This window comes from Sarcophilus harrisii, chromosome 3 (assembly GCF_902635505.1).
Source record: "Sarcophilus harrisii chromosome 3, mSarHar1.11, whole genome shotgun sequence".
NCBI lineage: Eukaryota > Metazoa > Chordata > Mammalia > Dasyuromorphia > Dasyuridae > Sarcophilus > Sarcophilus harrisii.
This window is the reverse complement of record NC_045428.1, coordinates 593,062,419-593,088,142: the sequence shown is the minus strand read 5'-3', so window position 1 is coordinate 593,088,142 and position 25,724 is coordinate 593,062,419. Positions and strand designations below refer to the sequence as shown.

At 53.9% G+C, this 25,724-nt stretch overlaps 2 protein-coding genes across 4 annotated transcripts; both read right to left on the bottom strand.

Moving 5' to 3' along the window:
- Window positions 1-1,314: 1,314 nt before the first annotated feature.
- Window positions 1,315-12,127, bottom strand: QPCTL (glutaminyl-peptide cyclotransferase like). Its single transcript, XM_031963882.1, has 7 exons — window positions 11,813-12,127; window positions 3,961-4,110; window positions 3,234-3,515; window positions 2,915-3,067; window positions 1,916-2,015; window positions 1,716-1,832; window positions 1,315-1,619 (listed from the first exon to the last, which is right to left on the bottom strand). Exons 1-7 carry the CDS (start codon window positions 12,110-12,112, stop codon window positions 1,471-1,473), a joined length of 1,251 nt encoding a protein of 416 aa, XP_031819742.1. The 5' UTR covers window positions 12,113-12,127; the 3' UTR covers window positions 1,315-1,470.
- A 2,999-nt stretch (window positions 12,128-15,126) lies between these two features.
- On the bottom strand, window positions 15,127-23,500 carry FBXO46 (F-box protein 46). Of its 3 annotated transcripts, none has more exons than XM_031963859.1 (2): window positions 23,369-23,500; window positions 15,127-18,828 (listed from the first exon to the last, which is right to left on the bottom strand). In XM_031963859.1, exon 2 carries the CDS (start codon window positions 18,755-18,757, stop codon window positions 16,865-16,867), a length of 1,893 nt encoding a protein of 630 aa, XP_031819719.1. In that variant the 5' UTR covers window positions 18,758-18,828; window positions 23,369-23,500; the 3' UTR covers window positions 15,127-16,864. The 3 variants fall into 3 exon arrangements, with proteins under 3 accessions (XP_031819719.1, XP_031819721.1, XP_031819720.1); XM_031963861.1 differs by having other exon boundaries at window positions 23,454-23,494; XM_031963860.1 differs by lacking the exon at window positions 23,369-23,500 and adding an exon at window positions 19,931-23,254.
- Between the last annotated feature and the right edge of the window lie 2,224 nt (window positions 23,501-25,724).

Genomic DNA, 25,724 nt, shown 5'->3' with positions numbered 1-25,724 from the left:
GACCTCGGCACCAGGAGAGGGCGGTGTCCCTGGACAGGACACGTCACTCAGGAGAGTTACCAGCCCTGCTGGGCTCAGATTGCCAGCGTGAAAAGGAGAAAAAGCATAAAATAGTCCTAACAAAACCCGTGTGTCTGTGTGTATGTCCTTCTGCACCGGTGCCGAAGGCCTGCCCAATCTCATGTCTCAGCTGCCGGGCAGAGGCAGGGGAGGCTCAGATCCTGCCTCAGACCCTTCCAAGTCGATCCAGCAACTGGGGCCCTCAGGGTCGGGGAGGCAAAGATACAAAGGGAAGCCAAGGCTCACCCACACAGCGCGTGAATTCTGGGTCATTTGTGGAGGAAGGAAGGAAGCACTAATGGCCTGGATTCAAATCCTATAGCAGATACTTATTGAACCTCAGTCTCCTCTTCTGTGAAATGGGAAGCACAATAGTGCCTGACTCCCAGGTACCAGGTAAAGACTGTGCTCTCCTCCCTTCCCACAGTGAATCTTGATCTGGAGGGGACCCTGGGCTTCACCTTAGGGGAATGGGCTCAGCCAGGCTTGATGGTCAACTAGCCTCCAGGGACGGCTGCCAGGGATGCCCAGCTGTGCCCCAAGCAGGGCAGGAGACCCCTGGGAACGGGAACTGGCTGATTCCCTTATAGGTTCCTGAGAGTTCTACCAGTTCTGTGAGTGAGAACGTGGGATACTATTCACAGTCAAATCCCCCGAGCCCGGCTTTTCCCAGATGTCAGATGGCCGTGATGAGGATCAGAGATCACAGCTGTCTGAGCATCCAGACGATCTGGGTCCCGAGTGCCACCAGTTCTGAGCCCCGGGCACACGCAGGCTGGCTAACGGGAACAATCATCCTGCTGTGGTTCCATGGCACTCCACATCTGTACACAGGCCTAGGATCCTAGGATCCTCACAACCATGAGGTGGGGATGGAATGTAAGGGTGTTATTATCCCCACTTTACAGATGAGGAAACTGAGACCCAGACAAGTCCAATGACTCCCAGAAGTCACACCAAGAGGAAGTGTGTGAGTCAGGATTTGAACTCGGGGCTTCCTGCTTCTAAGTGGGGCACCCTGAGAGGTGTGCCTCCAGCTGCCTTGTGTGCGATCGCTTTTCCTTCTCTGGGGGCTCCAAATGAACTGGGATTTACTTATCTGTTTACAAGTGTGTATCCTGCAAAGAACCCAGTCTCTAGCCCAGAGCCAGGTACTCAGTAGGTGTTCAATAAATGGCGGCTCGCCCTCCTCACCTGGCAGCTCGCCGAGGACAGGCCCCTCAGACAGAACGAATGAAGCCAGAATACAAAAAGGATTTTTCTCACAGTAGCACGTTTGAGTAATCAGTCCCTGAGGGTCACAGTCTGGCTGTTCCTGCCCCCCACTCTCTGGAAGGGACAGTCCGTGTGCTCTGGGGCCCCGCGAGTGCGGGAGCCCAGAACTGGCCTTGTTCTGGGGTTGTCCAGTGGCTAGAGGAGACCCAAGTACTCAGTCACGAAGATGGCAAGGATGCGGATGAGGTTGTGCACTGTGGGCGGATGCAGATTGGCTTCAGTGTCAGCGGGTGTGTGCCAGACGGCGGGGAAGGGGGTGGGGATGAGGTGCAGAACGGGAACGCCTGTGGAGGCAAAGACATGGGGCCCGTGAGATGGCCGGCCCGGTCCAGAGAGGAGGCACCCCTGGGCCCGGCCGACAGGGGGGCTCTTGTACCCACCTCTTCGCAGGAATGGGACGTGATCGTCATCCACGGCTCCGTAGGGAGGGCCTTGCTGGAAATACGTCACCTCCCGAGGATGGGAAGCCAGAAGCCCCAGCCGGTGGAGCCGCTTCTCTGCAGCGGCAGGGAGGACACGGGGTCAGAGAGAGGCCCTCCTCCGAGCCGGACTGCCTCCCTCCCCCCCTCCCCCCCATTACCTATCGAGCTCAGTCGCTTGAACCAGGGGGCTGTGTTGGAGAAGTGACTCTTAATGATGGGGTCGGGGGCTCCCAGCAGGTCCAGGAGGACAAACAATTCCTGGGCAGAGAGAGAGAAGCATCAGCTCCTGCCAATGGGCAGATAGTCAGGAAGGGCTTTGACCGTCCGCCATATCTGAACGGGGGCAGCACAGGTCATGCCCTGTGCCTGTGCCCACATGGCCGTGCAGAACAGAACTGGCAGGGCTCTGGGCCTCATAGGGAGCTAGCAGGAAAGCTGGCACCCAGGACTGGGGGGTGCCTGCCCCGGCTGACCCCTTTCCTGCCAGGTCAGCTCAGGCCAACCTCCTGCGTGATGCCGGAACACCGCCTGTGGGGAGAGCCCGGGCCCACCAAGGCTTGGTGGGGCAGCCACATGTCCCATCTCTGGCCCTGGGAGCACAGGACTTCTTGCGGAGCATCTTGTCACTAAACAAGCCCTGATCCCCCAGTGCAGCTGGGTAGAGTGCTGAGCCAGGAGTCAGGAACAGCTGAGGTCAAATCTAGCTTCAGACACTCAGTAGTTGGGGGACCCTGGGTAAGACATTGCCCTCAGCTTGCCTCAGTTTCCTCAACTATAAAATAGGGACAATGAGAGCACCCACCTCCTGGGGTGGGTGTGCAGATCGAATGAGCTCCTATTTGTAAAGCATTTTGCAGAGTGCCTGGCACATAGTAGGTGCTTCCTCCTACCCCCTACCCAGAAAACCTGCCACTAAAGGATTCAGGCATTCCTAACCCCCCTATTTGAACCCATCATCCCCAACTTTGAAGTTTCCCCATATTTCTCCTGGCCAGGAACCCAAAGAGAAGCACTTGGGTGATGAAGTTGGGGGCCAGCGGGTGAGCTCTGGAGGACGGGGCAGAACCAAGGAGGGAAGATGGAAGTCTGCCAGGCAGCCCAAGGCCGGGAGGAGGGATCGGGAGGGGGGGTCTCCCATGCACACGCTGGGCACTCACAATCGCCTGAATCTCTGAGGTGCCAGAGCCATGGGGGGTCTGCTCCATGCGCTGGGCCAAGTGGCGGGCCCCATACAGAGAGTCCTCTGGCCCCCATTCCTTCAAGGCCTCCTCCCCATCAAGGAAAAGGAGCTGAAGGGTCACAGGAGCACCCTGTGAAGAGAGGGTGAAGAGCCATCAGGAACAGGAAGGAGGCAGAGGTCACCCCTTCCTTCCCACTCCCCCCAAAGCAAGCATTAGCAGTGAACATTCTGTTCTGGAAAATTCTAGAGGGATCGCCCTCACTCTCCCCCCAAGATGGATCCCTCATTCTCATTACCTTGTTCTTGGAATGGCCAAGCTGCCGGTCAAGGGCACGAGCAAGCTCAAGAAGCAGAGCACAGGGCACAGCAGAGTCTGTGGCACCCAGGAACGGGGGTGCACCTGAGGGGAAGAGCTTGGAGTCCAAGTGGCAAGCCAGGGTCAAGCGGCGGGGGGCTTCTGGGGACAGTGTGGCAATCACATTGGCGAAGGCCACAGGCCCTAGTGGTGTCGGGGCTGAGAAGGCGTCCAGCTCCACGTGCCAGCCAGCACCTAGAGCCCGGAGCTCATCCTCCAGGAACTGTGGGTACAGGACGGGGGCTTGGAGGGCCAGGAAGGCTGGGCCCTGGCTATGATGGATCAGGGGAGGGGGAAGGGTGGCCTAGTGGGCCAGAAGCCTGGGTTCTAACTATGATGAGTCTGGGGTGGGCTAGAATCTAGTAGGCCAGATGCCTGGCTATGAGTTTGGGGGGGGGCTAATAGGTTAGATGTCCGGGTCCTGTCTAGAAATCTAGAAAAGAAAACCAAGAGGCTCTAGACACCCGTATACATGCGCAGGTCGGGGGCAAGGAAGAATTGGGGGGAGGGGAGGCGTGTTAAGGACACCCGGCTTCTCCAATAGATCAGGAGAAGAGGGTGAGCTCAGAAGGCCAGGATGCCCGCTGCCTGCCTGTGGGTCTGGGAAGGAGCTAGGGTATTTCAGATTTCTGGTCCTCCCCCTCCCCCCAGGCCCTCCCATTCCTTACCTGTCGGACCTTCAAATTCCCAGGACTGCCTGGTGTCCTTTCAACCAGGAGGGGCTGAAGGTACTTGGCCCAGAGCCGTTGGGGGTCCACTTGTTCTAACAGGGCCCTAAGGTGGACTTCAGGCAGGCTTCGGGCTGGCCGGGACTGGGCCTGGGAAGAGAACAACCAGACCTGGGAGGCCGGCCCTCGGCCCCGGCCCCATCCCCACCCTCCGCTCTGCCTCCTCGAGGCCGTCCTCCGCTCGCACTGACCAAATGAGCCCCATAGTCCGAAGCATCACAGACCCTCGGAACGTTAGGAGGTGAAGAATGTTGGACCCAGAACCTTGGGAGTCCGAAGGAGCTTGAATCAGGAAATGTTAGGACAGAAGAACCACAGATTACTAGGACATTTCTTTACAGGAAATGAAGATGGAGAGAAAGGATCCATAGCACAGACACTCACGAGAAAAGCAGCCCTCTGATTTAGCAAAGAACCGAGAATTAGGTGGCGAGAATTAGGGGACAGCCAAACAAAGGGCCGAGGACGTAAAGGAATATTATGGGTTATGGGAAAGACAAGGGATCGCTGCAGAGAAACTGCAGGAACGGGGATACAGTTCCAGAGCCAGACACAGAGCCAGCTGAGGCTGGCCACAACATGGACTTAAACAATGACCACAACACTATAAAGGAGAATCCCAGGAAAGGACTTAAGAACTCACGTCAACTCCATCAATGACCAGCCATGGCTTTGGATCCCTTCACTCCTGGCATGTGGACTTCTTTTCCTGACCTGCCTTTTCCACTGGCCTTTCCCATATCTGGACTGCTCTCTCCAACTCCCTATCTCTTCAAGACTCAACTCAGGTCCCTCTTTCCTTAGGAAACATTTCTGGGTCTTGTCTGTACAGAATTGTGGTCTCCTGATTAAGTTATGAGCAGAGACCCTGTTTTTTGTCTTTCTTTGTATAAAGACACAGTAAATATGTTGATTAGCTTATTATATTTGGCTGCAAAGAAGGACATTTTGGGGTCAGAGGTGGAGGAACGGGAGGTCAGTATTAATACTGATGCCAAAAAGAAAAAAAAAATCCCAAAAGATCATTAGTAAAACTTTTTTTTTTTTTAATGGACAGAGAACAGAAGGCAATTCAGAATGAGACTGAGATAGGTAAAGCGCTCACAAGGTGGGCAGAAAAAGTGATACAAGGACACGCTCAAGGTCTCGCTTAAGAACTTTCAAATCGCTTGTATGACATAGGAGACACCGGCCCTGGACCACCCAGCATGGAGTGCCATACACTGAGCTAAATATAATAGACTTATATTTCACATACAATCCTTTTTTTTCGCTCTTTATATTTGAAAATATATGAAATGAAATATGAAAAATGTTTCATAATACAAATAATTTCCCCCCCAAAAGAATAACAGAATTTTAGAATGATAAAAGTCCAAGAATATCACAGATCTGAGATTCTGTGAATGTCAGAACCTTAGAACTTGAGCGCATCAGAGCTAGAATTTGGGACTCTGCCCCCAAAAGGGTGACTAAAGTGCATACGGCTTGACCCAGCTTTACCACTACTAGGCCTATCACCCAAAAATATTAAAGAGGGAAAGGATCCATATGTACAAAAATATCTGTAGCAGCTCCTTTTATAGTGGCAAAAAACTGGGAATTAAGGGGGGCATTCACTTATTGGGGATTGGCAAAATCAATTATACCATATGAATGTAATGCAATTAGTGTGCCATAAGAAATGGCAAAATCGGGCAGCTAGGTGGCGCAGTGGATACAGCACCAGCCCTGAAGTCAGGAGGACCTGAGTTCAAATTTGATCTCAGACACTTAACACTTCCTGGCTGTGTGACCTTGGGCAAGTCACTTAACCCCAATAGCCTCAGCAAAAAAAAAAAAAAAAAAAAAAAAAGAAATGGCAAAATGGACAGTTTCAGAGAAAGCTGAGAGACCTGTATGAACTGATGCAAAGTGATGCAGGAAAACAATTGCTACAATGAAGCAGCTATCCACATCCTGACAGAGAAGAGATGGATTCAAAAGCAAAATGAAATATATATTTTTCAGAAGCGTTGAGAGAATTAGCTTCATTTGGCTCCGTTGCTATGGTTTTGCTTTTGCTCTCATTCTGTTCTTTTGTTTCTCCCTTGCTTCCTTCTTTCTTTTCCTTCAGTTTAATAGGAGGGGGAAGTAGAAGGGGAAGTCAATTATTGTTTGATTAATTATATAATTAACAGGATGGGAAAGAGCTTGAGATACCACCTAGTTACTATTCTGGGAGGAACAAGCAAAGAATTAAGGAATATCGTGAGACCAGTAAGGAATGAAGCAGGACTAAGGAACAAATCTGGGGTCCTTTGGGGGAGGAGGCTGAATAATCTGAACAGTCACCAGCTGCTTGGAAGCTTAGAGATGATGACACCAAAAAAGGGAGGCAATAGGTACGGAGTACCCTTAGGGGAGAGGGCACCAGCAGCTGGGGGCATCAGGAATGAACCAGGGATTCTGTGAGGTGAAGATGAAGAGAGAGTTTGGGGGGCAAGAAGGATGGACAGCACAGAGGATCTCAGGAGCCATAGAAGGGAGCAATGTGGAACGATAAGTCTGAGCCAAGGGCAAAGGGCTTTAAATGTCTTAGGAAGTTATCTTCAGTCCTAAAGATAATAGGGAACCACTAGAGGTTATGGTATGGGGCAGGGATGTTGTGGTCAGAGTCACAATTTGGGAAACTTCCTTTAGCAACAGAATGGAGGGTGGGTTAGAGAGGAGGCAGAGAGACCAGTGGGAATTCTATTGCAATAGAATGGGTGAGAAGTGAGGGGGTGAGAGGTGCACCTGGATGTCGGCTGTTGTGAGTGCAAAGAAGGGGACATGTGGGAGAGAGATTGTGGAGACAGGCAAGATTTGGACATTAAACACATTAATGGTGCGAGTGAGAATTAGAAGCTGGGACTGACTCCACATTTGCAAAATTTGAGTCAACAGAAAAATGGTGGCAACCTTGACAATAGCAGGGAAAATCAGAACACAGGTTTTAGGGAAAAGTAACCAATTATTTCAGATAAGCTGAATTTGAGATGCCTTTGGGCCGTCCAGTTCAGAGTGCTGGTGACATAGGACCAGGGGCCAGGAAAGAGGTTAGGGTATACATCCGGGAGCCACAGAATGATCATTTCCTCTACCCTGAGATCAGCAAGCAAGAATCTGGCGAGAAAAAGCTTGGGGTATACCAACATTCAGTGGATGAAAATCCAGCTCAGGAGCCTGAGAAGGAGGAGTCAGACCAAAAGGAAGAGAAAACTGAGAGGGAAGATTTCTCAAGAAGTGGTAAGCAGGACCAGGACTCTCAGGGAAGTCAAGAATAATGAGGGCTGAGGAGAGACTGTTAGATTTGGCAAGGAAGAGATCGTTGGGAAATTTGGAGAGATGATGCTGCAAGTGAATAAGGAGGCTGACCATGATTATGGAGGAGTTAACAGAGAGTAAGGAGAAACGGACAGTGGAAGTGCCCAAGTTGGACTGGTTTTTAAGAGAGTTTAGCTTAGAAGGTGAAGAGAACTATATAGTAGCCAATAGTAGGGAGAGTCAGATCTATGAAGGTGCTTCAAAAAGACTTGGGTAAATATTTGCAAGTGACCAGTATAAAGGAAATTAAGGTTTTTAAATTAATATTATACGTATTACATATATACAATACACATATTATATAATATTACATAGTATAATATGTATAATTTACTAATAATTTTTTCAGAGCTACTGTTTTCTCAGCAGATTCTGACTTAGGCATCAGTTCCCCAAAATAGCTTGAAATGATCAATGGATTGATCAATCCATTTTTTTTGACGAGGCTATTGGGGTGAAATGATTTGCCCAGGATCACACAGTTAGAAATTGTTAAGTGTCTGAAGCCCCATTTGAACTCAGATCCTCCTGACTCCAGAGCCGGTGCTCTATCCACTTTGCCATCCGCTGCCCAATGATCAATCAATTTTTGACAACACTCTCCTGTATATATCAAGTAAAACAAATCAAAGACTGCAAGACCCTCTTCAAGTCATGTTTTGTGCCTCACCAAGTAGCAACTACGCGATTCTGAACAATCACTTAAGAACTGTTTCCACAGGGATGATCAAGAACACCCCATTGTCCTGCCCTCGTGGGCTAGTTGTGGGAAACCACCCAGGCTCTGGAAAATGATGGTGCCGTAATTCCCCTTCCCTTTCCCTCCCCACCTCTGATTTATGTGTATAACCCATGCCTTCATCCAACAGGAGCAAGCTGTCCCCAGATGACAAGCAAGAACGATTCCCTGTGCTGAGAGAAATTCATTAAACCACTACTTTTGTTTCCTGGCACTCCTGCTTCTGACCTGCTTTATGCAGCTCCAGCGATTCCTAGGTTAGACCGATCCTGTCTGGTCTACATTTCAATTCTGACACCAGGAAGGAGCAAGAAAACATGGAGAGAATGGCTGGCTCGGAGATATCTCAAACTCCACGTGGCTAAAATTGAACTTAGAACTTTCCCATCTTCCAAAATACTTGGAAAATATATTGTCATCTACCCATTTGTAGCACTGATGTTATCCCGAGTCCCTCACTCAACATTATCCTATACATTCAGTCAGGTGCCAAATCTTGCCCTTTCCACCATCTCTCATCTCTTAGCCCCTTCTTGTCAGTCACAAAGCTTTAGTTTGAGCCCTCACCACTTCCTCCCTCACTGGTCTTTCTGACTCCAGGATCTCCCTACTTGTCGATTCTACACAAGTAATTTTCCTTAACCACAAAGTTGACTGCGTGGCTCCTCTCCTCAGCCAACTGCAGTGGCTTCTAATTACTTCTAGTCCCAGCCTCACTGGACATCCCTCCCTCTCCTCTGCGAGCCAGCCAAACTGAGCTTCTCATTTAACACAGCATCTCCCCATCTCTTTGCCTCTGTGTTGCCCATTTTCCATGGCCAGCATCCACTCCTCTCTACTTCACAGAATACATCCCTTTAAGATCCATTTTGGGCACCATCTTCTGTGAGAAGCCTTTCCTAAACCCTACAATTGTTTCTATCCTCCCTCCTAAGCTACCATGTATTCACATGGTATATATACTTATATGTATATGTATGTAAATATATGTGTACATGCTATATATATATATATATATATATATATATCCCTGTCTTTTCTTCATAGAATATAAATTCATTGTAAATACAACTACTTTGTATATAAAGCATCTATATACTTTATATGTATATGCATATTTATTAATCTTATGCCTATCTGTATATTTTATATACTACATATATTTATACTTTGTATGTAGATACATATTAACTTTGTCATCTTTATATTTATATATAGTACATATATACATTTATACTTTGTATGTAGATACATATTTATTAAGTTTATGCTGTATCTATATATTTACACACATATATACTATATATATACATTTATACTTTGTATGTAGATACATATTTATTGAATTTAGGCTGTATCTATTTACATACATATATATATACTACATATATAATTTATACTTTGTATGTAGATACATAATTATTAACTTTATGCCACAAATTTATATTTTAAGCCACTAAAACTTAAACCTACATTAAGAATTTTGGGACACTGTCAATTTGCCTTCCCCACATGGTGAGTAGAGATGGTTTCTTTATATCCTCAGTGCTTGGCACATAGTAAGTGATTACTAAATGCTTGCAGACTGATTGCACATCAACTTGAAAGATCTGCAACTGGCTTTTTTTCATCAGTTATTTGAACAAAGGCATTGAATTCACACTATTTTATAATCTGTGATTCTCCATATGTGGTCCAGAGAATCCTGAGAGTGTCTGATTCCCTTTCAGAGCGCCTACACATTCAAAATTAGTTTTTATTTCTAATATGATAAATATCTATAAATAGCCCCATAAACAAAAGCTCTTTGGACAGATCCTCAATAATGTTTAATAGTATAAAGACACTGAGGATAAAAGTTTGAGAACCACAAAGTTCATGAGAGGCTGTATATTGAGTAGGATAGATGAAATTTGGGAAACATGAAGTCTGACACTTGGGTTCAAGACGTTAGAGCATAAGTACAGTATGGGGAGGGGGAGGTTGGATGGAGGTTCAGCTGAAGAATACCTGTGAGTTTCAGGAGCTGCAAGCTCAATAAGAACACAACCTATGCTCGCCATCTACATTTGGGGAGACCTAACTTTGGGAACCAGGGAGGTGGTCGTTCTGCCGTCAGTGCTCTGCCCTGGTAAGAACATATCTGGAGTACAGTGTTCAGATGTGGGTAGCACATGTTAGGAAGGCCCCTGACAGACACACTAGAGAGCATTCAGGGGAGACCAGTAAGAATCCAGATGAGCCCTGAGCCAATTCCAGATAAGGATGAGTTAAAGGGACTGGTGACTAACCGAGAGAAGAAAAGGCTCGGGGGATTCCATAAAAATGAGGTCCTGTCTATAATTCTAGAGAAAAACAATGGGAGGTCTGGATATGCAGAGTCTTTCTGAGTCTGAAATTTGGAAAGGAGTAGAGGGATGTCTGGGGGAGGGGGAGGCATTCCTGGGAGGCTAAGAACCCCGAGTCTGGCTTCAGATCTGGGGCTAAGCTGGATCTTTTGCCTAATGAGATCGCAAGAATTTAGAGCAAAAAGTGACTTTCAAAATTGTCCAAAACTTATTTTATCAACAGGGAAACACCCATTCAGGGAGGCGGAGGAGCCTGCTGAAGATCACAGCCCCTGACTCCAAAACCACCGGCAAGTGGTCACACACCTGTGACTTATCTGCTCCCACCTGTCCCCTCAAGAGTCTGGAAGGGAAACGGGGCCCTTTCCTGTGAGGAGGCGCTTGGCTCTCTTCCCCAGGCCACCAGGCCAGCTGTGCCCATCAGAGGGTGGAGCCAGGGGAACACTTGGTGCTGGGGATGGAAAACCACCTAATGGGGCAGAACCACATCCCCAGAGGGGATGGGTCTGGGCTGGGAGGAAGCAGCCACAGGCCACCAGAAGCTCTGTAATAATCAGGCCCACCAGTCCTTCTACAGAGGCCGGGAAGGGAAGAGACAGTGTCCCCATCATTTCACAGGCTGTCAGACAGGCTAAATCCCGGGTCTTGGGACTATCAGCCCAGGGCTTTCCGGAGGTGGAAAGAAATGCCCATCAATGGGAGGAGGGGCAGAGCGCTGGACTCGGGTTCCTAAGACTCGGGGTCTGGGGAGGGGATGTTACTCCCTCTTGGGTCAGTGAGGGGTCTGCTGAGGGTCTGTCACTCACGGGGGGTGTGGGAGGGAGTCGGCCTCCTGTCGGTGAAGAGATGTCACTCTCACCGGGGCCAGGGAGGAGGCTGTATTTCCCGAGGGTGGGTGGAGGTGTCTGTCTCTCCTCGGTCAGTGGGGGGTGTTGGTCTCCCACGGGTCGAGGGGGTGTATTGTGTATTTTCTGAGGGTGGGCGGGGGTGTCAGTCTCCCCTGGGTGGGTGGGGGGTGCCGGTCTCCCAGGGTCGGGGGAGGGGGTGATTACTTCTCCCCTGGGTGGGTGGGGGGTGCCGGTCTCCCAGGGTCGGGGGAGGGGGTGATTACTCTCCCCTTGGTGGGTGGGGGTGCCGGTCTCCCAGGGTCGGGGGAAGGGGGGTGTATTTTCTGAGGGTGGGCGGGGGTGTCAGTCTCCCCTGGGTGGGTGGGGGGTGCCGGTCTCCCAGGGTCGGGGGGGGGGGCGGTTACTCTCCCCTGGGTCAGTGGGGATCCCTGGGGTCAGCTGGGGTTGCCAGTTTCCCCGCGTCGGTAGCGGGATCCGTCCCTGGCTCTCCCCGGGCAGCACTGACTCACCTGCAGCTTGGGGCCGCCGCCGCCGCCGCCGCTCCTCCTCCGGGCCGCTGCTGCTCTTTCCGCGACGCCTCCCTTTCCCCCCGCTCCGGACCCTTCTCCTGCCCCTCCCCCCGGCGCCCAAGCCACGTAGAGCCCGGTGCTCACGGCCAGGGCCACCAGCAGCAGCGGCAGCGGCGGCCGGAGCAGCCGGCGTCGGAGCGGGGGCCGGGCCTGCAGAGGCTCGGGCGCACCGCGCTCCCCGCTCCGCCGCCGCGCCCGCCCCCCGCCGCCCGCGGGGCCCCCGCCGCCGCCTTTCCGCATGGCCCCGGACCTGCCGAGCAGCCGCTGCGGCCCGGGAAGCCGAGGTGTGCCCGCCGCGACACGCCCCTCCGGAAATAACCCGCCAATGCAGTCGCAGGCCGCGACCAATGGGAGGCACCGACCTCGTCCGCGGGACACGCCCCCTTCCGCCTCCTTCGGAGACACGAGGGGGATTGGCTCCCGGGAAGCCACGCCCACAAGCCATCAAGGGCACTGGTTACTTGTCACCCCCCAGGTCCTACCTGTGCACTATTGGACACGCCCCCCTAGGGTGTGACTCCGATTGGTTCTCCGAAGAGCACGCCTCCCGGACTTGCGGGCTCCTGATTGGAGGAGACAAAAGCGCGCTCTCCTTTAACTGGCCAGTCTGGCCCAAATCCGGGTTGTTCCAAACTGCTCTAAGGGGAGTCGCGAGTCTCCTGCTCCCCGCGGGCCCATTATCTCCCGAGGTCCGGGGAAAACCATCCGGGGATCCTCCGCATCCCAAGGTTGGACGTCTGGCCTCGGTCCGAGACCCGCCATGTAGCGGGGAGTCCCAGGCGAGCCAGCTGAGGTCGGGGGCAGCGCTGAGCCCGAGCTAATTCTGCCGGACCCTCACAGTCACCCCGGGGAGCGGGTGCTCTGACTCCCATTTTACAGACTAGGAAACGGAGGCAGACGGGTTAAGGGACTCGCCCAGGGGATCGCCAATAAGTGGCAGAGGATGGGTTCGAACTCGGGCCTTCCCCACTTGGGATAATTCTCTCTGTCCGCCAGGGACCAGCCGCTGCGAGGCTTTATGGCAACATAAAAGCAGCTGTTACTGTGGAAAGAGCACCAGAGGAGGCGGCGGAGGATGGGGACCGAGGTCCTGCCTCCGTCCCGTGTTGTGAGCGCGGGCAAGGCCTCCGGCCTTGGTGCCCTTCTCTAACAATAAGCGCTCCGTCAGTTCTCAGTTGATGCACCTAAGGGGCTTCATCTTGTCAAAGAGCCTTCCAGGTATTTTAAGACGACAGTTAAGTGCCTCGTGAGGGTGGGACGTCCCACCTCCTTCAGCTTATCCTCAGAAGACGGCATGTGAACCTGACCCTTGACTGTTCTGCACCATCAGGATCCTGGGTCTGAAGGTGGGAAGGACCCCAAGGCTATCTAGTTAAACTCCATTTTATAGAGGAAACAGGTCCAGGGAGCCCGATTGTCTTCCCCAGGGCTGTCACCCAGGCAGAAAACATCAGAACTGAGATCTGAATTCAGGTCCTCTGACTACAGCCTGAGTTCTTTCCTCTGCTTTTCCTAAAACGTGCCTTCCATGGCAGCGAGAGGACAGATTGAGGTTTGACCATATTCCAAAGTACAGCAGGACATTGCTCCCCTAAAAACAATTTTGTGATTTCACTGGTAAGGTGAATTCCTCATGAGAACTGCCTCTTCTAAGCTTAATGGCATCTGCTCTGCAACCAGAAATCTGGAATTGTCTCAGGGTCATCAGGAGGCTCAAGGCCTCACCTAGAGTGACACAAAGAACTCTTGGGGGGTTTTCGGCAAGTCCCTTAATATTCCTCGACTTCAGCTTTATCATATGGTACAAAGTGGGTAATAGCAGCATCTACCTCTTGGGATTTTGATGAGGATCAAATAAGATCTTTGTAGAGGACTTGGCCCATCTTTAAATACTATATTACATGTAATGTTTATGATGGACTTAGCCCTTCTATTCTAAAGTTATAACCATGTTTTATATTTAGTTTTATGTATGGAGTCATCCCCTAATGGCATGTAAGCTCCTTGAATGCAAAGGCTTGCAATTTATGTCTCTATCTCCAGTGTCCATCAACAAGCTGGACAGAGAGTAGGTGCCTAGTAATTGCTGTTTTGCTTGGCTGACTTGTATGACAAATGCCAGCCAATAAAACTTCAGATCTTTTACAGAGATAGGGATAGAAAATCTAGCCACAGTACTGACTGACATGTCATCGTAATCAAAGTAAGAGCAGTGAGTCATATCTGTTGGGTTCAGGATTTGGAACTTTCTTAGAACCTAAATGTTGTTTGAACTTGAGAGGGAGGCTCTTAGAAATCAGAAAATGGCTGACTTTGCAGGACCCCATTTGTGGTTTTCTTGGCATTTTGCCATTTCCTTCTCCAACTCATTTTACAGATGAGGAAACTGGAACAACAGGGTGAAGTGATTCACCCAGAATCACAGTGTCTGGAGGTCATATTTGAACTCATGAAGATGTGTCTTAATTCCAAGCCTAGTGTTCTATGCTGTTTATGATTTCTTAGAATAATCCATCCTGTCTTTAATACTTGTTAGCAATATGTCCATGGAAAAGTGTCTTAATTGGAGCCCATTTTCTTTCTTTCTTTTTTTTTTTTTAAACAGATAGTTGTAGCCCTAATTCAATGTGATGATGTGAGGGTCAGAGCTGTTCATGTAAAGCTCCATTACCGTCAAATGCTATGTAATTATCCTTGGTTCTCTGTGCAGTTTTCCCCGGATCCCACTAGCTGACCAGTGACTTTCCCTTGGGGAGTGCCAGCACAGGATGGTAAGGTCAAAGGACCTTCCTTCCAGTTTCAGCCCTGCCCCCTTATCATCTCTATGACCTTGGACAAGTCACAGATGGCAAAATTTGAAACAAAAAGGTACCTTCAAATCCTCTCATGCTAGAAACAAGAAAACTTGGGCATAGAGTCAGTACTCTTCCCCCAGAGGGATGTAGGAGAATTGAGCAGAAGAGGCCAGGTACCTCAAATTTCAATCCAGGGCCCTCTGCTCTGCCATAATGCTAATGTTACTCCTGAGGCCTGAGCCTTGGGAGCCTCATCTGTAAAGTGAAGGACAGTGAACCAGAAGCCTTCTCAAGGTTCCTCCCAGCTCTGAAGCAAATATCTGCCGATTGTACCCAGCCAGCCAATTTGTTTAGTCTTTTAAGTCGTGTCCCACTCTGTGATCCCATCTGGGGTTATCTTGGCAGAGATCCTGTAGTAGTTTATTTCCTTCTCCATCTCATTTTACAGATGAGGAAACTGAGGCAAACAGGGTGAGGTGACTTGCCCAGGGATGCACAGCTAGGATGTATCTGTGAGTAGATTTTTCACTCAGAAAGGTGAGCCTATCTGACCTAGCTGCCCCCGTCTATACCTTTCTAATGAACCTTTGACACATTACAGTTATCAGTTTGGGCATCTTACCCCCAGGGCCCAGCCTGTGAGTACCAGGGCAAACATGTGTCTTATCTGCACAGTATATCCTCCAAGGCCCAGCACAGAGATCATTTCTCCAGCACGTGCTCAGGACATTATATGAATAAATCACTGAAGGTCCCTGATGCATTCAGTAATTCAGAGGCCATTGTGTAAGGGCAAGAGCTAGGTTTGGCAGCAGATGACCTGGGCGTTTAAAGCCTGGAATTATCCGGACCCGGAGCCATGGCCCCGTTGTCTCTCCCTGCAGAATGCAGGATGAACCTCCGGATTCTGTTCCTGTGTTGAAGAGGGCACACCTGAAGAGGCCTCCGCGATTTTCCTAGTCTGGGATACTAAAAGCTCTACCAAAAGATGTCTGAAGTAGATGCTTTGTAGCTCCACATTCTAAGACCCTACTTGTTAAAATGTGGGTTATTGTCCTTAATCTTCCCAACCCAAAGTGGGCCTCTGGCCACCTCCCCCCTCCCACTCCCTGAACACAGAATAGCCCAGACCCAGGCTTATAAATAGTTGCTTTATAGAAAGGGCCGATTCCCAAACCGGCCAAACTGCCACACATGAGAAGCATTCAGAACCACAAAGATGTAAAAACAAACAAACAAACAAAAAAACCCACCACGAAACAAAACAAAAAAAAATTGAGAATGTCCCAGATTGGATTCCCGGCTTCCCCAGGAAACCCAGGAGTCTTTTTTTTCTTCTGGGAGCCAAGGAAGCAAAGAGAGGACCAGAGCCCCCCAGAGTTTCCTCTGAGTTGAAGTAGGGGAACCCCAAAATTCCAATTCAGGGTACCCACCACTCTCAGAAAGGATTCACAGCTTTGGGATTGGGGCTTGCTTTAAATTGTGTGGTGAGGGGTGAATGGATTCAAATCTTTCAAAAAGAACTTTTTTTCCCCTCTTCCCTATCCTAGGAAGAGGCAAGGGAAAGATTATGGATAAGACAGATCTGGGAGAGGATGATGCTAATGTCTCTTCCAGGGACTGGAGAGAAACGTCGCTGGGGAGGTTGGGAGGAGCTAGAGGTCCAGTTGAGCCGACATGAGGGACAGTGACGGTAACAAGCAGTCTAGGGGACCGGGGGCAGGAGAATCGGGAGGAAAAGGCCTGGAGAAATGACAATGAGGACCGGAGGAGATGGACAGATGGGGGGAGGGGGCATGGACCAAGCCTCAGGCTACTCTCTGCTGGTAGGGCCCTTGTGGGGAGAGACTGAAAGGGGACAGGCCCCTGGCTCCCACCCCAGCATCATCCCCATCTGGGGAGTCCAGATCAGAGAAGGAGGGGGCTGGGAGGGGCTGAGATGAAGACAACACATTATTCTGAGATGCCCTACTCCATTCCCCGGCCCCAAAACACCCTCAGGGGCCGGAGAAAGACCACGAATCGACGGGGTGGGGCTTAAGTGACAAAGAGCCAATGGGCACTCGGGTAGGCTCTTCCATTCCCAGTTTGATCGGCCTCAGGTAGTTTTTAGTTTGTGTCGAGCAGGGCAAGCCAAAAAGAAGTCGGGGAGGGGCTGGGAGGGGGGGGGTGGGCGCTCCCTCCCCCCCCCCCCCCTTCACCTGGCGTCCTCCCGGCCGGGCCGGGAGCCCGCCAGCGTGTGGCAGGGCAGCACCCAGTTGTTGTCGTGCAGGCCCAGCCTGCAGCCCGGCGTGTCCTTGTCGGGCCGGCGGCAGCACATCCAGTAGGAGCGGCCGTAGGGCAGGTCGTGGTGGTAGGGCTTGGGGTGCCAGCGGCACAGCGACACGTCGCCCTTCTCGTAGCACTTGCGGCACTGCTTGCAGGGGTCGTCCCGGTAGAGCGGGTGGCGGCTCCAGCGGGAGTCCGTGGCCTGCACGCCGAACGTCTCGATGACGCACTTGAAGTAGTGGCAGGTGCACTTGAGCGCGGCCAGGGCGCGCGTGGGCAGGTAGCCAAAGATCTTCACCAGGACGTGGTCGGGCAGCAGCAGCATGTACTGGCGGGGCTCCAGCAGGCGCTGGATCTTGAAGCGGATCTCCAGGAAGTCGTGGGACACGTGGTGGTAGAGGCGGCACAGGGAGGCGTCAGGGGCGGAGGTGGCCGCCTCGGGCTCGCTGCCCTCGGGCGTGGGAACTGCGGGAGCTTCGGGGGCGGCGGGCGCCTCGGGCGCCGGCTCCCCCCGGGCCGGCAGCAGGAAGAGCTGGCCCGGGGGCGGTGGCTCCTCCGGGCTGACGGTCAGACACACCGTCTCCTCCTTCACCGTCTTGGCGCCGTCCTTGCCGAAGAACACGCACTCGTCCACCACGCCCGTGACCACCACGTCCACGTGGAAGCCGGCAGCGCCCGCTCCCCCGCACTCCCGGGCGCCCGCGGGGGGAGGGGGCGGGGCGGGAGGTTTGTCCCCAGCAGCTGCTCGCTCGGGAGGCCCCTCGGGGCGGCCGGCTCCGGCAGCCTCCCCGTCCCCAGCCTCATCCGCCCGGGCCAGCAGGAAGTCCACGTTGCTGGGGAGGGCGTCCCGGGACGGGCTGATGAGCTGGTACAAGTCACAGGTGATCTTGTCCTGGGCCCGGCTGCTGGGGCCCGGCCCTCCCGCGTAAGTGCACCCGGGCCGGCCGCCGGAACCCGCTCCGGGTTGTCCGCCTTCGGGGGAGCGGGACTCGCGGCCGCTGGAGATTCGAAAGGCGATGCGCACTTCTCCGGGGCCTCCGTTGCGACCGGCGTCCCCCGGGCGCACCTCCTCCTTGCGCGGCCCATCCCGCCGGGCCTCAAAGTGGGCCACGGCCTCGGCCACGCGGCTGCAGTCGCTGCCGGGCCGCCGCTCCCCCCCGGGCCCCTGCGCGCCCTGCTCGGCGGCCGACACGAACACCACGGGGGTGGGGGCGCCTGCTCGGGGGTAGCTCTGCAGGGCCAGGGCCGCCCTCTGCTCCACCAGGGCCACCATCTCCGCCACAGAGAGCAGGTCCACGTCCTCTGGGGCGCCGGCGGCGGCCTCGGCAGGAGCGGGCAGCTGCTGGTCCTCCTCTCCGGCCGCATCAGGCGGTTTCCCAGCGCTGGGCCGGGGTTTGGTGGAGTCGAGGCAGCGCCGCCTCCGTTTGGCCTTGGAACTGTCACTGCCCCAGTGGCCCTTGACTTTCCCTGCACTGGCCCGGCTGGCTCCGCCCCCACACTGGTGGGCCACAAAAAAGGCCACCTTCTCCTTGGTGTTGCCCGGCTTGATGACGTACCAGGTGTCCAGCAGGACGCGGCCCTCCTCGCCGGGGGCCGTGGAGAGCAGGGGGGCTGCGGGGGCCGTTGGGGCCGGAGGTGTATTCTCTGATCGGACCAGCCCATCGGCAGGGCCCAGACTGCTCCCGTTCCCAGGCTCGGGGCAGGCAGGGGGCGGGGGCGGCTTGCGGGCCGTGGGGGTGGCTGAGCGGGGCTGATTCTGAGAGTAGGTACCGAAGGGCCGAGGGCACCACAGCTGGACTGGAGAGAGGCTGCTGGGGTCCATGGCTGTTGGGCCAGGTGAGGGTCACCGCATGCTGAAGACCCGCCCGTGAAGATGAAGGCGCCCAGAGCCACCTGTGGAGGAAAGACAGAGGGATCTGCTAGCGTCGTGGAAAGGACCTACCCCTCCCCCTTTAAATTAAGAAACGGCCTCCCGAAGTCTCCAAGTTGGATGAAGTCCTAATATAGACTCCAGAGCCTCGGAGAAGCCCGGAGCTGAACAAGTGGCAGGGCTGGGAAATTGTATGACACCGCGAGTTTGGGGGAGGGGCTTCACGCTTGCTTATTAACTGGCCTTGGCCATCTATGCTTGGGCTTATCCAGTGATTCTTCCTATAGGATTTCTGTGGGCTGTGAGGGGGCGGGGCGGACGCCAAAGCAATTTGGGGGGCTGACCAATGATCCGGCCAGCTGAAGGAACTGCGAATGTTTAAGCTGGAGAAAGAAAGGCTTGGGGGCTTGGGGGAGGGAGGGATGTCTTCAGCGGAGGCTAGGATCAATGGGTGCACGTTGCAAAGAGGCAGCTTTAGGTCAGATGGAAGGAAAAACCCGGAACTGGCCCCAAATGTGATAAATAATTGGCTAAGGGACGTAATGCTTTCCCTCTCCCTAGAGACGATCAGAAAGAGGCTTGGCTGGGAGAGATGCTATAGGGGAAATTCAGGTACTGCCCATGTCTGAGATCCCTGGAGCCAAAGCCAGGAGGATCATTAGAACGGGCCAGGCTCAAGGATCAGAGATTCGGGCTGGAAGAAAGCCTAAGGTACAGCTTGTCCCCGCTCCCACCCCTTTTAGAGAAGAAGGGGCTGCTTTGGCCAAGTCACTAAGCAATCAGATCCTTAAGGCTATCCTGCCTCCAAGGCCCCTTCCGCTCCATCATGAACCCTTTGTCTCCTCAGGGGCTGCCGCTCCCACCCCACACCCCCTCTGCCGCAGCCCGGTCTGACTGCCTGCACCAGCACACTCCTCAAGTAACCCAGCAAGAATTTCCAGCACTGCCCACAGCTATGGATGCCAGGGCCCACTGCTCAGAAGGAACTAGAGAGGGAGAGTGCATTTGTCAAGATTCTTGGAGCTACAAAGGGCCCCAATAAGGAAATGCGATACAACTTCATTCTACTCCTATGTAGTAGGAGGGGAGAAACGGAGAAGCGAGAGATCAACGAGAGCACCCCACCTGCAGAGCTGTGGTTAATGCCAGCCTGTCCGGCCCCAATCTGGGTCTTCCATGGCCATAGCACCTGGAGGGTCAGAGCACCCACATCATGCCTCCCAACCCCCAAATTTAGGCATCAGATAAACATAGCCCACAATGAAGAGGCCCAGACTCCTCCCCAATTGTAGACAGATACTTCCAGGGCTGGCAGAGCAAGGGGAGGTCATTCTGATGGGGTACAGCTTCTAGAGAAACAGCAACTAGGAGGTTCTCTGACTTGAGTGCTTCTGTTCTAACGATCTGTCAATGATTCTAAAGTCTTCAGGCTTTAGAATCTGTTATCCTGAGATCCCTCAGCCTTAGAGTGCTATTGTTCTAACAACCTGTGCCTCAATGATTGTAAAGTCTCCTGGCCTTCGGATGGTCCTACAAACATTACTGATTGTCAGATAATCTGTTGGTCAGTGATAACCAAGCTCCTGAGACAATAACGAAGAGACCATCCCTCCAAACTACCTGTAAGCCATAAAATTAGCAAACAGGTCACATGAAGCTCTGGTCTTTCTCCTAGAAATCTATCCTCTTTCTCTTGGTTCCTTTTGGAACGGCTTCAATTGCCATTACGATTACAATAAATTTTGCCCCCTGACTTGGACATGAGTTCAAACGACACCTCGCTACAAGGGTCTGCGATCCCAACCTTTTGGGGTCTCCTTTCTGAACCTCAACAATTCTAGACCGACCCTTCTACCTTACAAATGAACCAACTGAGACCCGGAGAGGCAGAGTCTGTACGAGGTCACACAGCCAGACAGGGGCTCAGGGCGCGGATCTCCGAACGCAGACCCCTCGCCACTGCCTGCAGGAGACCCGCTGGTCCGCAACCCAGCTCAACTCCGGTTCAGAGCGTGGAAAGTCAGAGCGCATGCGCTAGGAGTGGAAGGGAGGCCACGCCCCCTTCCCGCTCTCCAGGAGCCCTGGCTCTTGCCCAGCCAGCGAGTGAAAGGAAGGCGAGAGAGAGGGGAGAAGGAGGGAAGGGTGGAAAGTCGAGCTGTCCCGGGAGCCCGCGCCACCACACACACCCCCGCCCCTTTGTTGACAGACTCGCGCATGACGGTACGGCCCAATGAGAGGCCGCCGTTCGGGGCCATGCCCATATATGGACGGACATCGGTGAAGGGGCGGGGCTGGGAGGTGGAGGGATGCGGGGATGCTGGGGGAGGGGGAGGGGAGCACGAGCTGGCCAGGGAGCGTCCTCCAGTTCCTAATCCCGCACTCTCCTGAGCGGAGGGAGGGGGAGAGAATCCCGTCCTCCGCGGGAATTTCTTATCGAGACTCCCTGAACTCGCCCCTACCTCCACCCCCCTCCTCACCGCGGACCGAGCGGGATTTAAAGTGCCAGGTTCGCACAGGAACAGCCATTCGCAAGCAAAGTCAAGTTGGGAAACCCGGCGGGGAGACCGGGGGTCCCACCTGGAGGCCCCAGTCTCCTGCGGGTCTCTCAAAGCTCACCCTCCGGGGCGGGGGGGGGTCTGCGCCCGGCGAGAAGCCCCGGGAGGGAGGGGCGGAGCACTGGCGGCAGGGCTGCCCCCGGGGATCCCGAACGCCGGACCTCCGCCCCCGGCCGCGCGGCCTCCGCCCACAAAGGCAGAGTCCGAGGGTGCAGGTGTCCCTTCTGGCACGGGCTGGCGGACGACTCTAAAACGGGTCCCGAAGCCAGGATCAGGCCAGGGGGGTGCTAGGACCTTCCTCCCCACTTCCCACGTGTTCTCCCAGGAGCTTCCCCAGTACGGAGTCCAGGGCTAGTGACCCCTGGGCTCTGGGCGCTAGACAAGCCACTTCAGCTCTGAACCTCAGTTTCCCCATCTCTGTAATGGGCATAACGATATCGGGCTGTTTCAGAGAGTGATGGTGAGTCTCATGGGGGAATCTCCGAGGAACATCTTGTGCGTGCTGTTTGTTATTTCCGTTTTAAGTGAAGTTTTATTGGTAAGTTATCTTTCCTGGCGCACAGGATAAAGGTCAAAATCTATTCAGCGCGGTTCGCGCGTGAGCGCCTACTGTGTGCCCCGGACAACGACTGTCCCTAAACCTGAGAGTGAACTTCTGGCTTTGGCGTTCAAGGCTTCTACAGTCTCTTTCCAGCCTCTGCCCTTTCCCCAGCCTTAAAGGCCTCTGGGTCAAGTGGCAAGTCCTTAGGAAACCTTGCGTCCCTTCTCCCGGAGGGGCAGTGGCAGTCGGCTTCCCCGGCATCGGACCCCGAGCTAACCGGGAGTTACAGAGAGAACCCTGCAATCAGAAGATGGCTACAACGCACAACCTGCAGGCTGCGTAGCGCGGCTGCAGGGTCTTCGTTTTACAGAGGAAGGAACTGAGGGCCAGACCAATGGGCCCGCGCCAGGGTCAAACAAAAGGAGCATCCCAGGCTGCCTCCGGCGCTCAGAGCGGCGCGCGGCGCGCGGCGCCCGGGGCTCGGGGTGGGCTGCCTCCCACTTCGGGGCTCTTCCCCGGACAGCGCCGGGGGGCGCCTCTGGGCTCGCTCCCCAGACCGCGTCTTGGCGGGGCTCCTTAGGGACGGGAAGATGAGAGGCTGCCGCCCAACACAATGCCCAGGTCTGATGGCAGAAATAAGGCGCCGGGTCCCGCCGGCCCTCTCACTACCAGCTCTTTGTCTGGGACTGAGGTTGCCTCTGCCCGGCCCCAGCCCCCCGCCCTCCTCTGTGGGGGACGCCTGTAGCATTAAGAGCTGGCCCGGACAGTCTCCAAGCTCCCTCGGGCTCGGACACTCCGGGTGCGACCCTTCTCAGCTCGGACGTTCCAGGGTCTGAAACCCTTCCTGGTCCAAAGCCTCTTCCCGTGCTAACGTTCCCGGCCCGGAGCCCCCTCCGGTTCGGCTGCCCCGGCCCTAAGCTCTCGGCAAGCTGCCCGGTGCCCTGAGGCTCCTCCCGGAGCTCGAGCTCCGGTTCTACCTCCCTCCCGGCCCTGACATCCCCTGTTCTCAGCCCGGGTTCCCCGCCATCCGTGGCTCCTGAAGCCCCCTGGGCCCGCGGGACCCCGGAAGGATGAATGATCCTGACGGCCGGGCGCGTCCCGAGTCACGGACAGCGCCGAGGGTCCCCGGGACTTCGGGGTGACGGAGGTTTCTGGGCACCCAGAGACCTCGGGACTTCGGACAAACACACCTCCTCTTAGATGGGGAAACTGAGATCGGGCCCTCCCTGCACAGGCAGGGAAACTGAGGCCGGAGGGAGGCGGGTCTCCCGGGGGCGTCCCCCCCACCGCCCCGCCAGGGTCAGGACCCCGAGCTCGGCGGGGCAGGAAGGAGGCCCCTTCCTCCCACCTGTCTCCCCTCCCCCCAGGTGCCCCGCCCCCCCGGCCCGGTCTTCGCTCGGGGACGTGCCCCGCGCCCGCCCGTGGGCCACCCCTGCCCGCCTCCTCCCACTCCCAGCTTGGCCTTACCCGCTCCGGGCGCCCGCAGGTCGCTCCGCGCCAGGGGATCCCCCCACTCACTCACTCCACTCACTCCACTCACTCGCCCTCCTACCTCCACTTCCGGGTTCCCGCCGAGAGGCACGTCGGGAGTTGTAGTTCGGCGTGGGGTCGGAGGGGACGGGAAGGGCGGAGGGGAGAGAGGGACTCCATTTCCCAGAAGGTCACTCTATCGAGAAAACCAGAAATGCTGAGCCGCGGTCTTTCATGGGGATTGTAGTCCCCGGGACGCCATTTTGCCCAGCACCTCTTGCTTGGGACTTGGATCTCGAGCACCGCAGTGGGAAAAAATACCAACGCCAATTCCAGACCCAAGGCCCGAGCGGCCAAACACGCACATTAGTCCAGGTGCTGAATATAAAAAAACAAAAATTGAACAGGACCTGGCTCTAAGGAAATTCCATTCACCGTTGACTAGATCTACTGAAACCACTTCCAGTTCCGGATTCAGGAGCCTAAAATCCAGGACTCCTGGAGGACTTCCCTGATCACCCCTTGCTTTGCTCCCCATACTCTGGAACCCAACGACCCAGCCTTTCTTTGCTTTGCCTCACACACGACTTCCCACCTCCCTGACTGTCCATCTCAATTGATGGGCTGGTTGGTGGTTGTCCTTTGTCTAGAAGAGGTCAGACTGTGGCTGATGGGAAATATTCCGCCACAGGTGGGACGCAGTACGGATGAACATTTGGGGTGGCGTCTCTAACTTGGCTCATCTTTTGTTTCTTTTTTTAAATACATACATAATATGTATGCGATTTTTAGAGCTGCAAGGGAATTAAAGATTAGTGCACCTAGAACAAAAACAGGGGGGAAAGGATTTGCCCAATTTTAAGAACACGTATGCGGTTTAAGATTGTAGAAAATGATGTCAGGGCTTGTAGAAGAGATGGTATGGAAGAATCTCAGTTCTACTATTTACCATCTGGTATGATCTTGGGTGAGTTGCTTCCCATCTCAACTCCCATGTCCCCACTTCCAAAATGGATGAGGTAGGCTCTGTCATCTCCAAAGTTTCTCCAGTTCTGCATCCCGTTGGAAGGGATCTCGGTGCCCTAAACATATTAGCTTCGTGTATTAGAGCCCCAGGCTCATGTCTGATCCTCATCTCCCTGTCCTTGACTGCTCTGTGAACAAGAGAGGTGTCAAGCAAGTCAAACCACGACCAACAGCACCACCACCACTCCCTTGCCCATCATTTTCTCAGATCCAGAAGGAGAAAGCCCCGAACCCTGAATCTAAAAACCTCGAGAATAATGATGCTTCCATCCCAGTGTTAAATGGTCCAAAATCAGAAATTGTTAGGATTTTATTAGCTGAAATGACATTAGAGCAGAGGTCATAACATGTGCTGCTTGTCGCTGCTTCTAAAGGACTTAGAGAACTTTCCAGCTGAGTTGCAGGAGGATGTTTCCGTGTATGTGGTCTCTCCCCTTAGAACGGCAGCTCTTTGAAAGGAGGGACTCTGTTCTAATTGTATCCCCAAGGCTTTGCGCATCAGTAAACACTGGATATTTCATTCGTTGAGGGTCCTTTAATTTAAAGTCAATTTTCTTTGCCGCGATTTCCCCATCTGCGAAACGAAGGAGACCGCCCGTTCAGATTCTGAATTCTGAGCGAGGAGAACAGAGTGTCCGGGTCAGAGCGGGTTCTTGAATCCGGTTGCTTTAAGCATCCCACCGGGCTAACTCCAGAGAAGAAAGCTCTGAAGTCTCAGAACTGGGCGGGGCCAATGTGCACCGTTGTCATAACAACTGGGGGAGGCGACCCGAGTATCTTTGGAAGCGGGGGCACGCCTCCTCCCCAACCCCCAGGACTCTGAGACGTCTGATTGGCTCCTGTATTTATAGTTCCTCCTTTTCGAAGCTCCCTCCTCCCCCCCTTTTGGGGGCAGCCCCTATCTTGGCTCCTGAGCCCCGGGAACGATGGGGGTCTTTTGGCCCAGCCGTTTTCCCTTTAGGGAAAGGAGTGGGCCTAGGAGTGGGCAGCCCCGTGCTAAACCTTGATCCTCCCTGGGCCACTGGGAGCCAGTCCCTTGTCCCCCCGCCCCCACCCCCATCACTGGACCTCAGTTTCCCCATCTGAGAAATGGAAGTGATAGCAGCAGTGCCTGCCCTTGGGACCTTAGAAGTCATCTAGGCCCACACCCCTCATTTTGAAGGCGGGGAAGCTACCAGGGAATGACCCCCGCGGGGACTGGACCCCGGGCTCCCAGCTCCCCAGCTCAGGTCCCTTGGCACCACGCCACGTGACCTTTCCCACAGGAAGACCTCCATCCACCCCGGGCAGCCCTTTCATTCTTCTGGATGGTTTGCTCCACCAGGGC

Coding starts and splice junctions, on each gene's coding strand:
- FBXO46 (XM_031963859.1), bottom strand. CDS start 18,757: ATGGACCCCAGCAGCCTCTCTCCAGTCCAGCTGTGGTGCCCTCGGCCC.
- QPCTL (XM_031963882.1), bottom strand. CDS start 12,112: ATGCGGAAAGGCGGCGGCGGGGGCCCCGCGGGCGGCGGGGGGCGGGCG. Junction 1,833..1,915: donor CAAGCGACTGAGCTCGATAG/GTAATGGGGGGG, acceptor CTGCCGCTGCAG/AGAAGCGGCTCCACCGGCTG. Junction 1,620..1,715: donor CGTCCCATTCCTGCGAAGAG/GTGGGTACAAGA, acceptor TTGCCTCCACAG/GCGTTCCCGTTCTGCACCTC.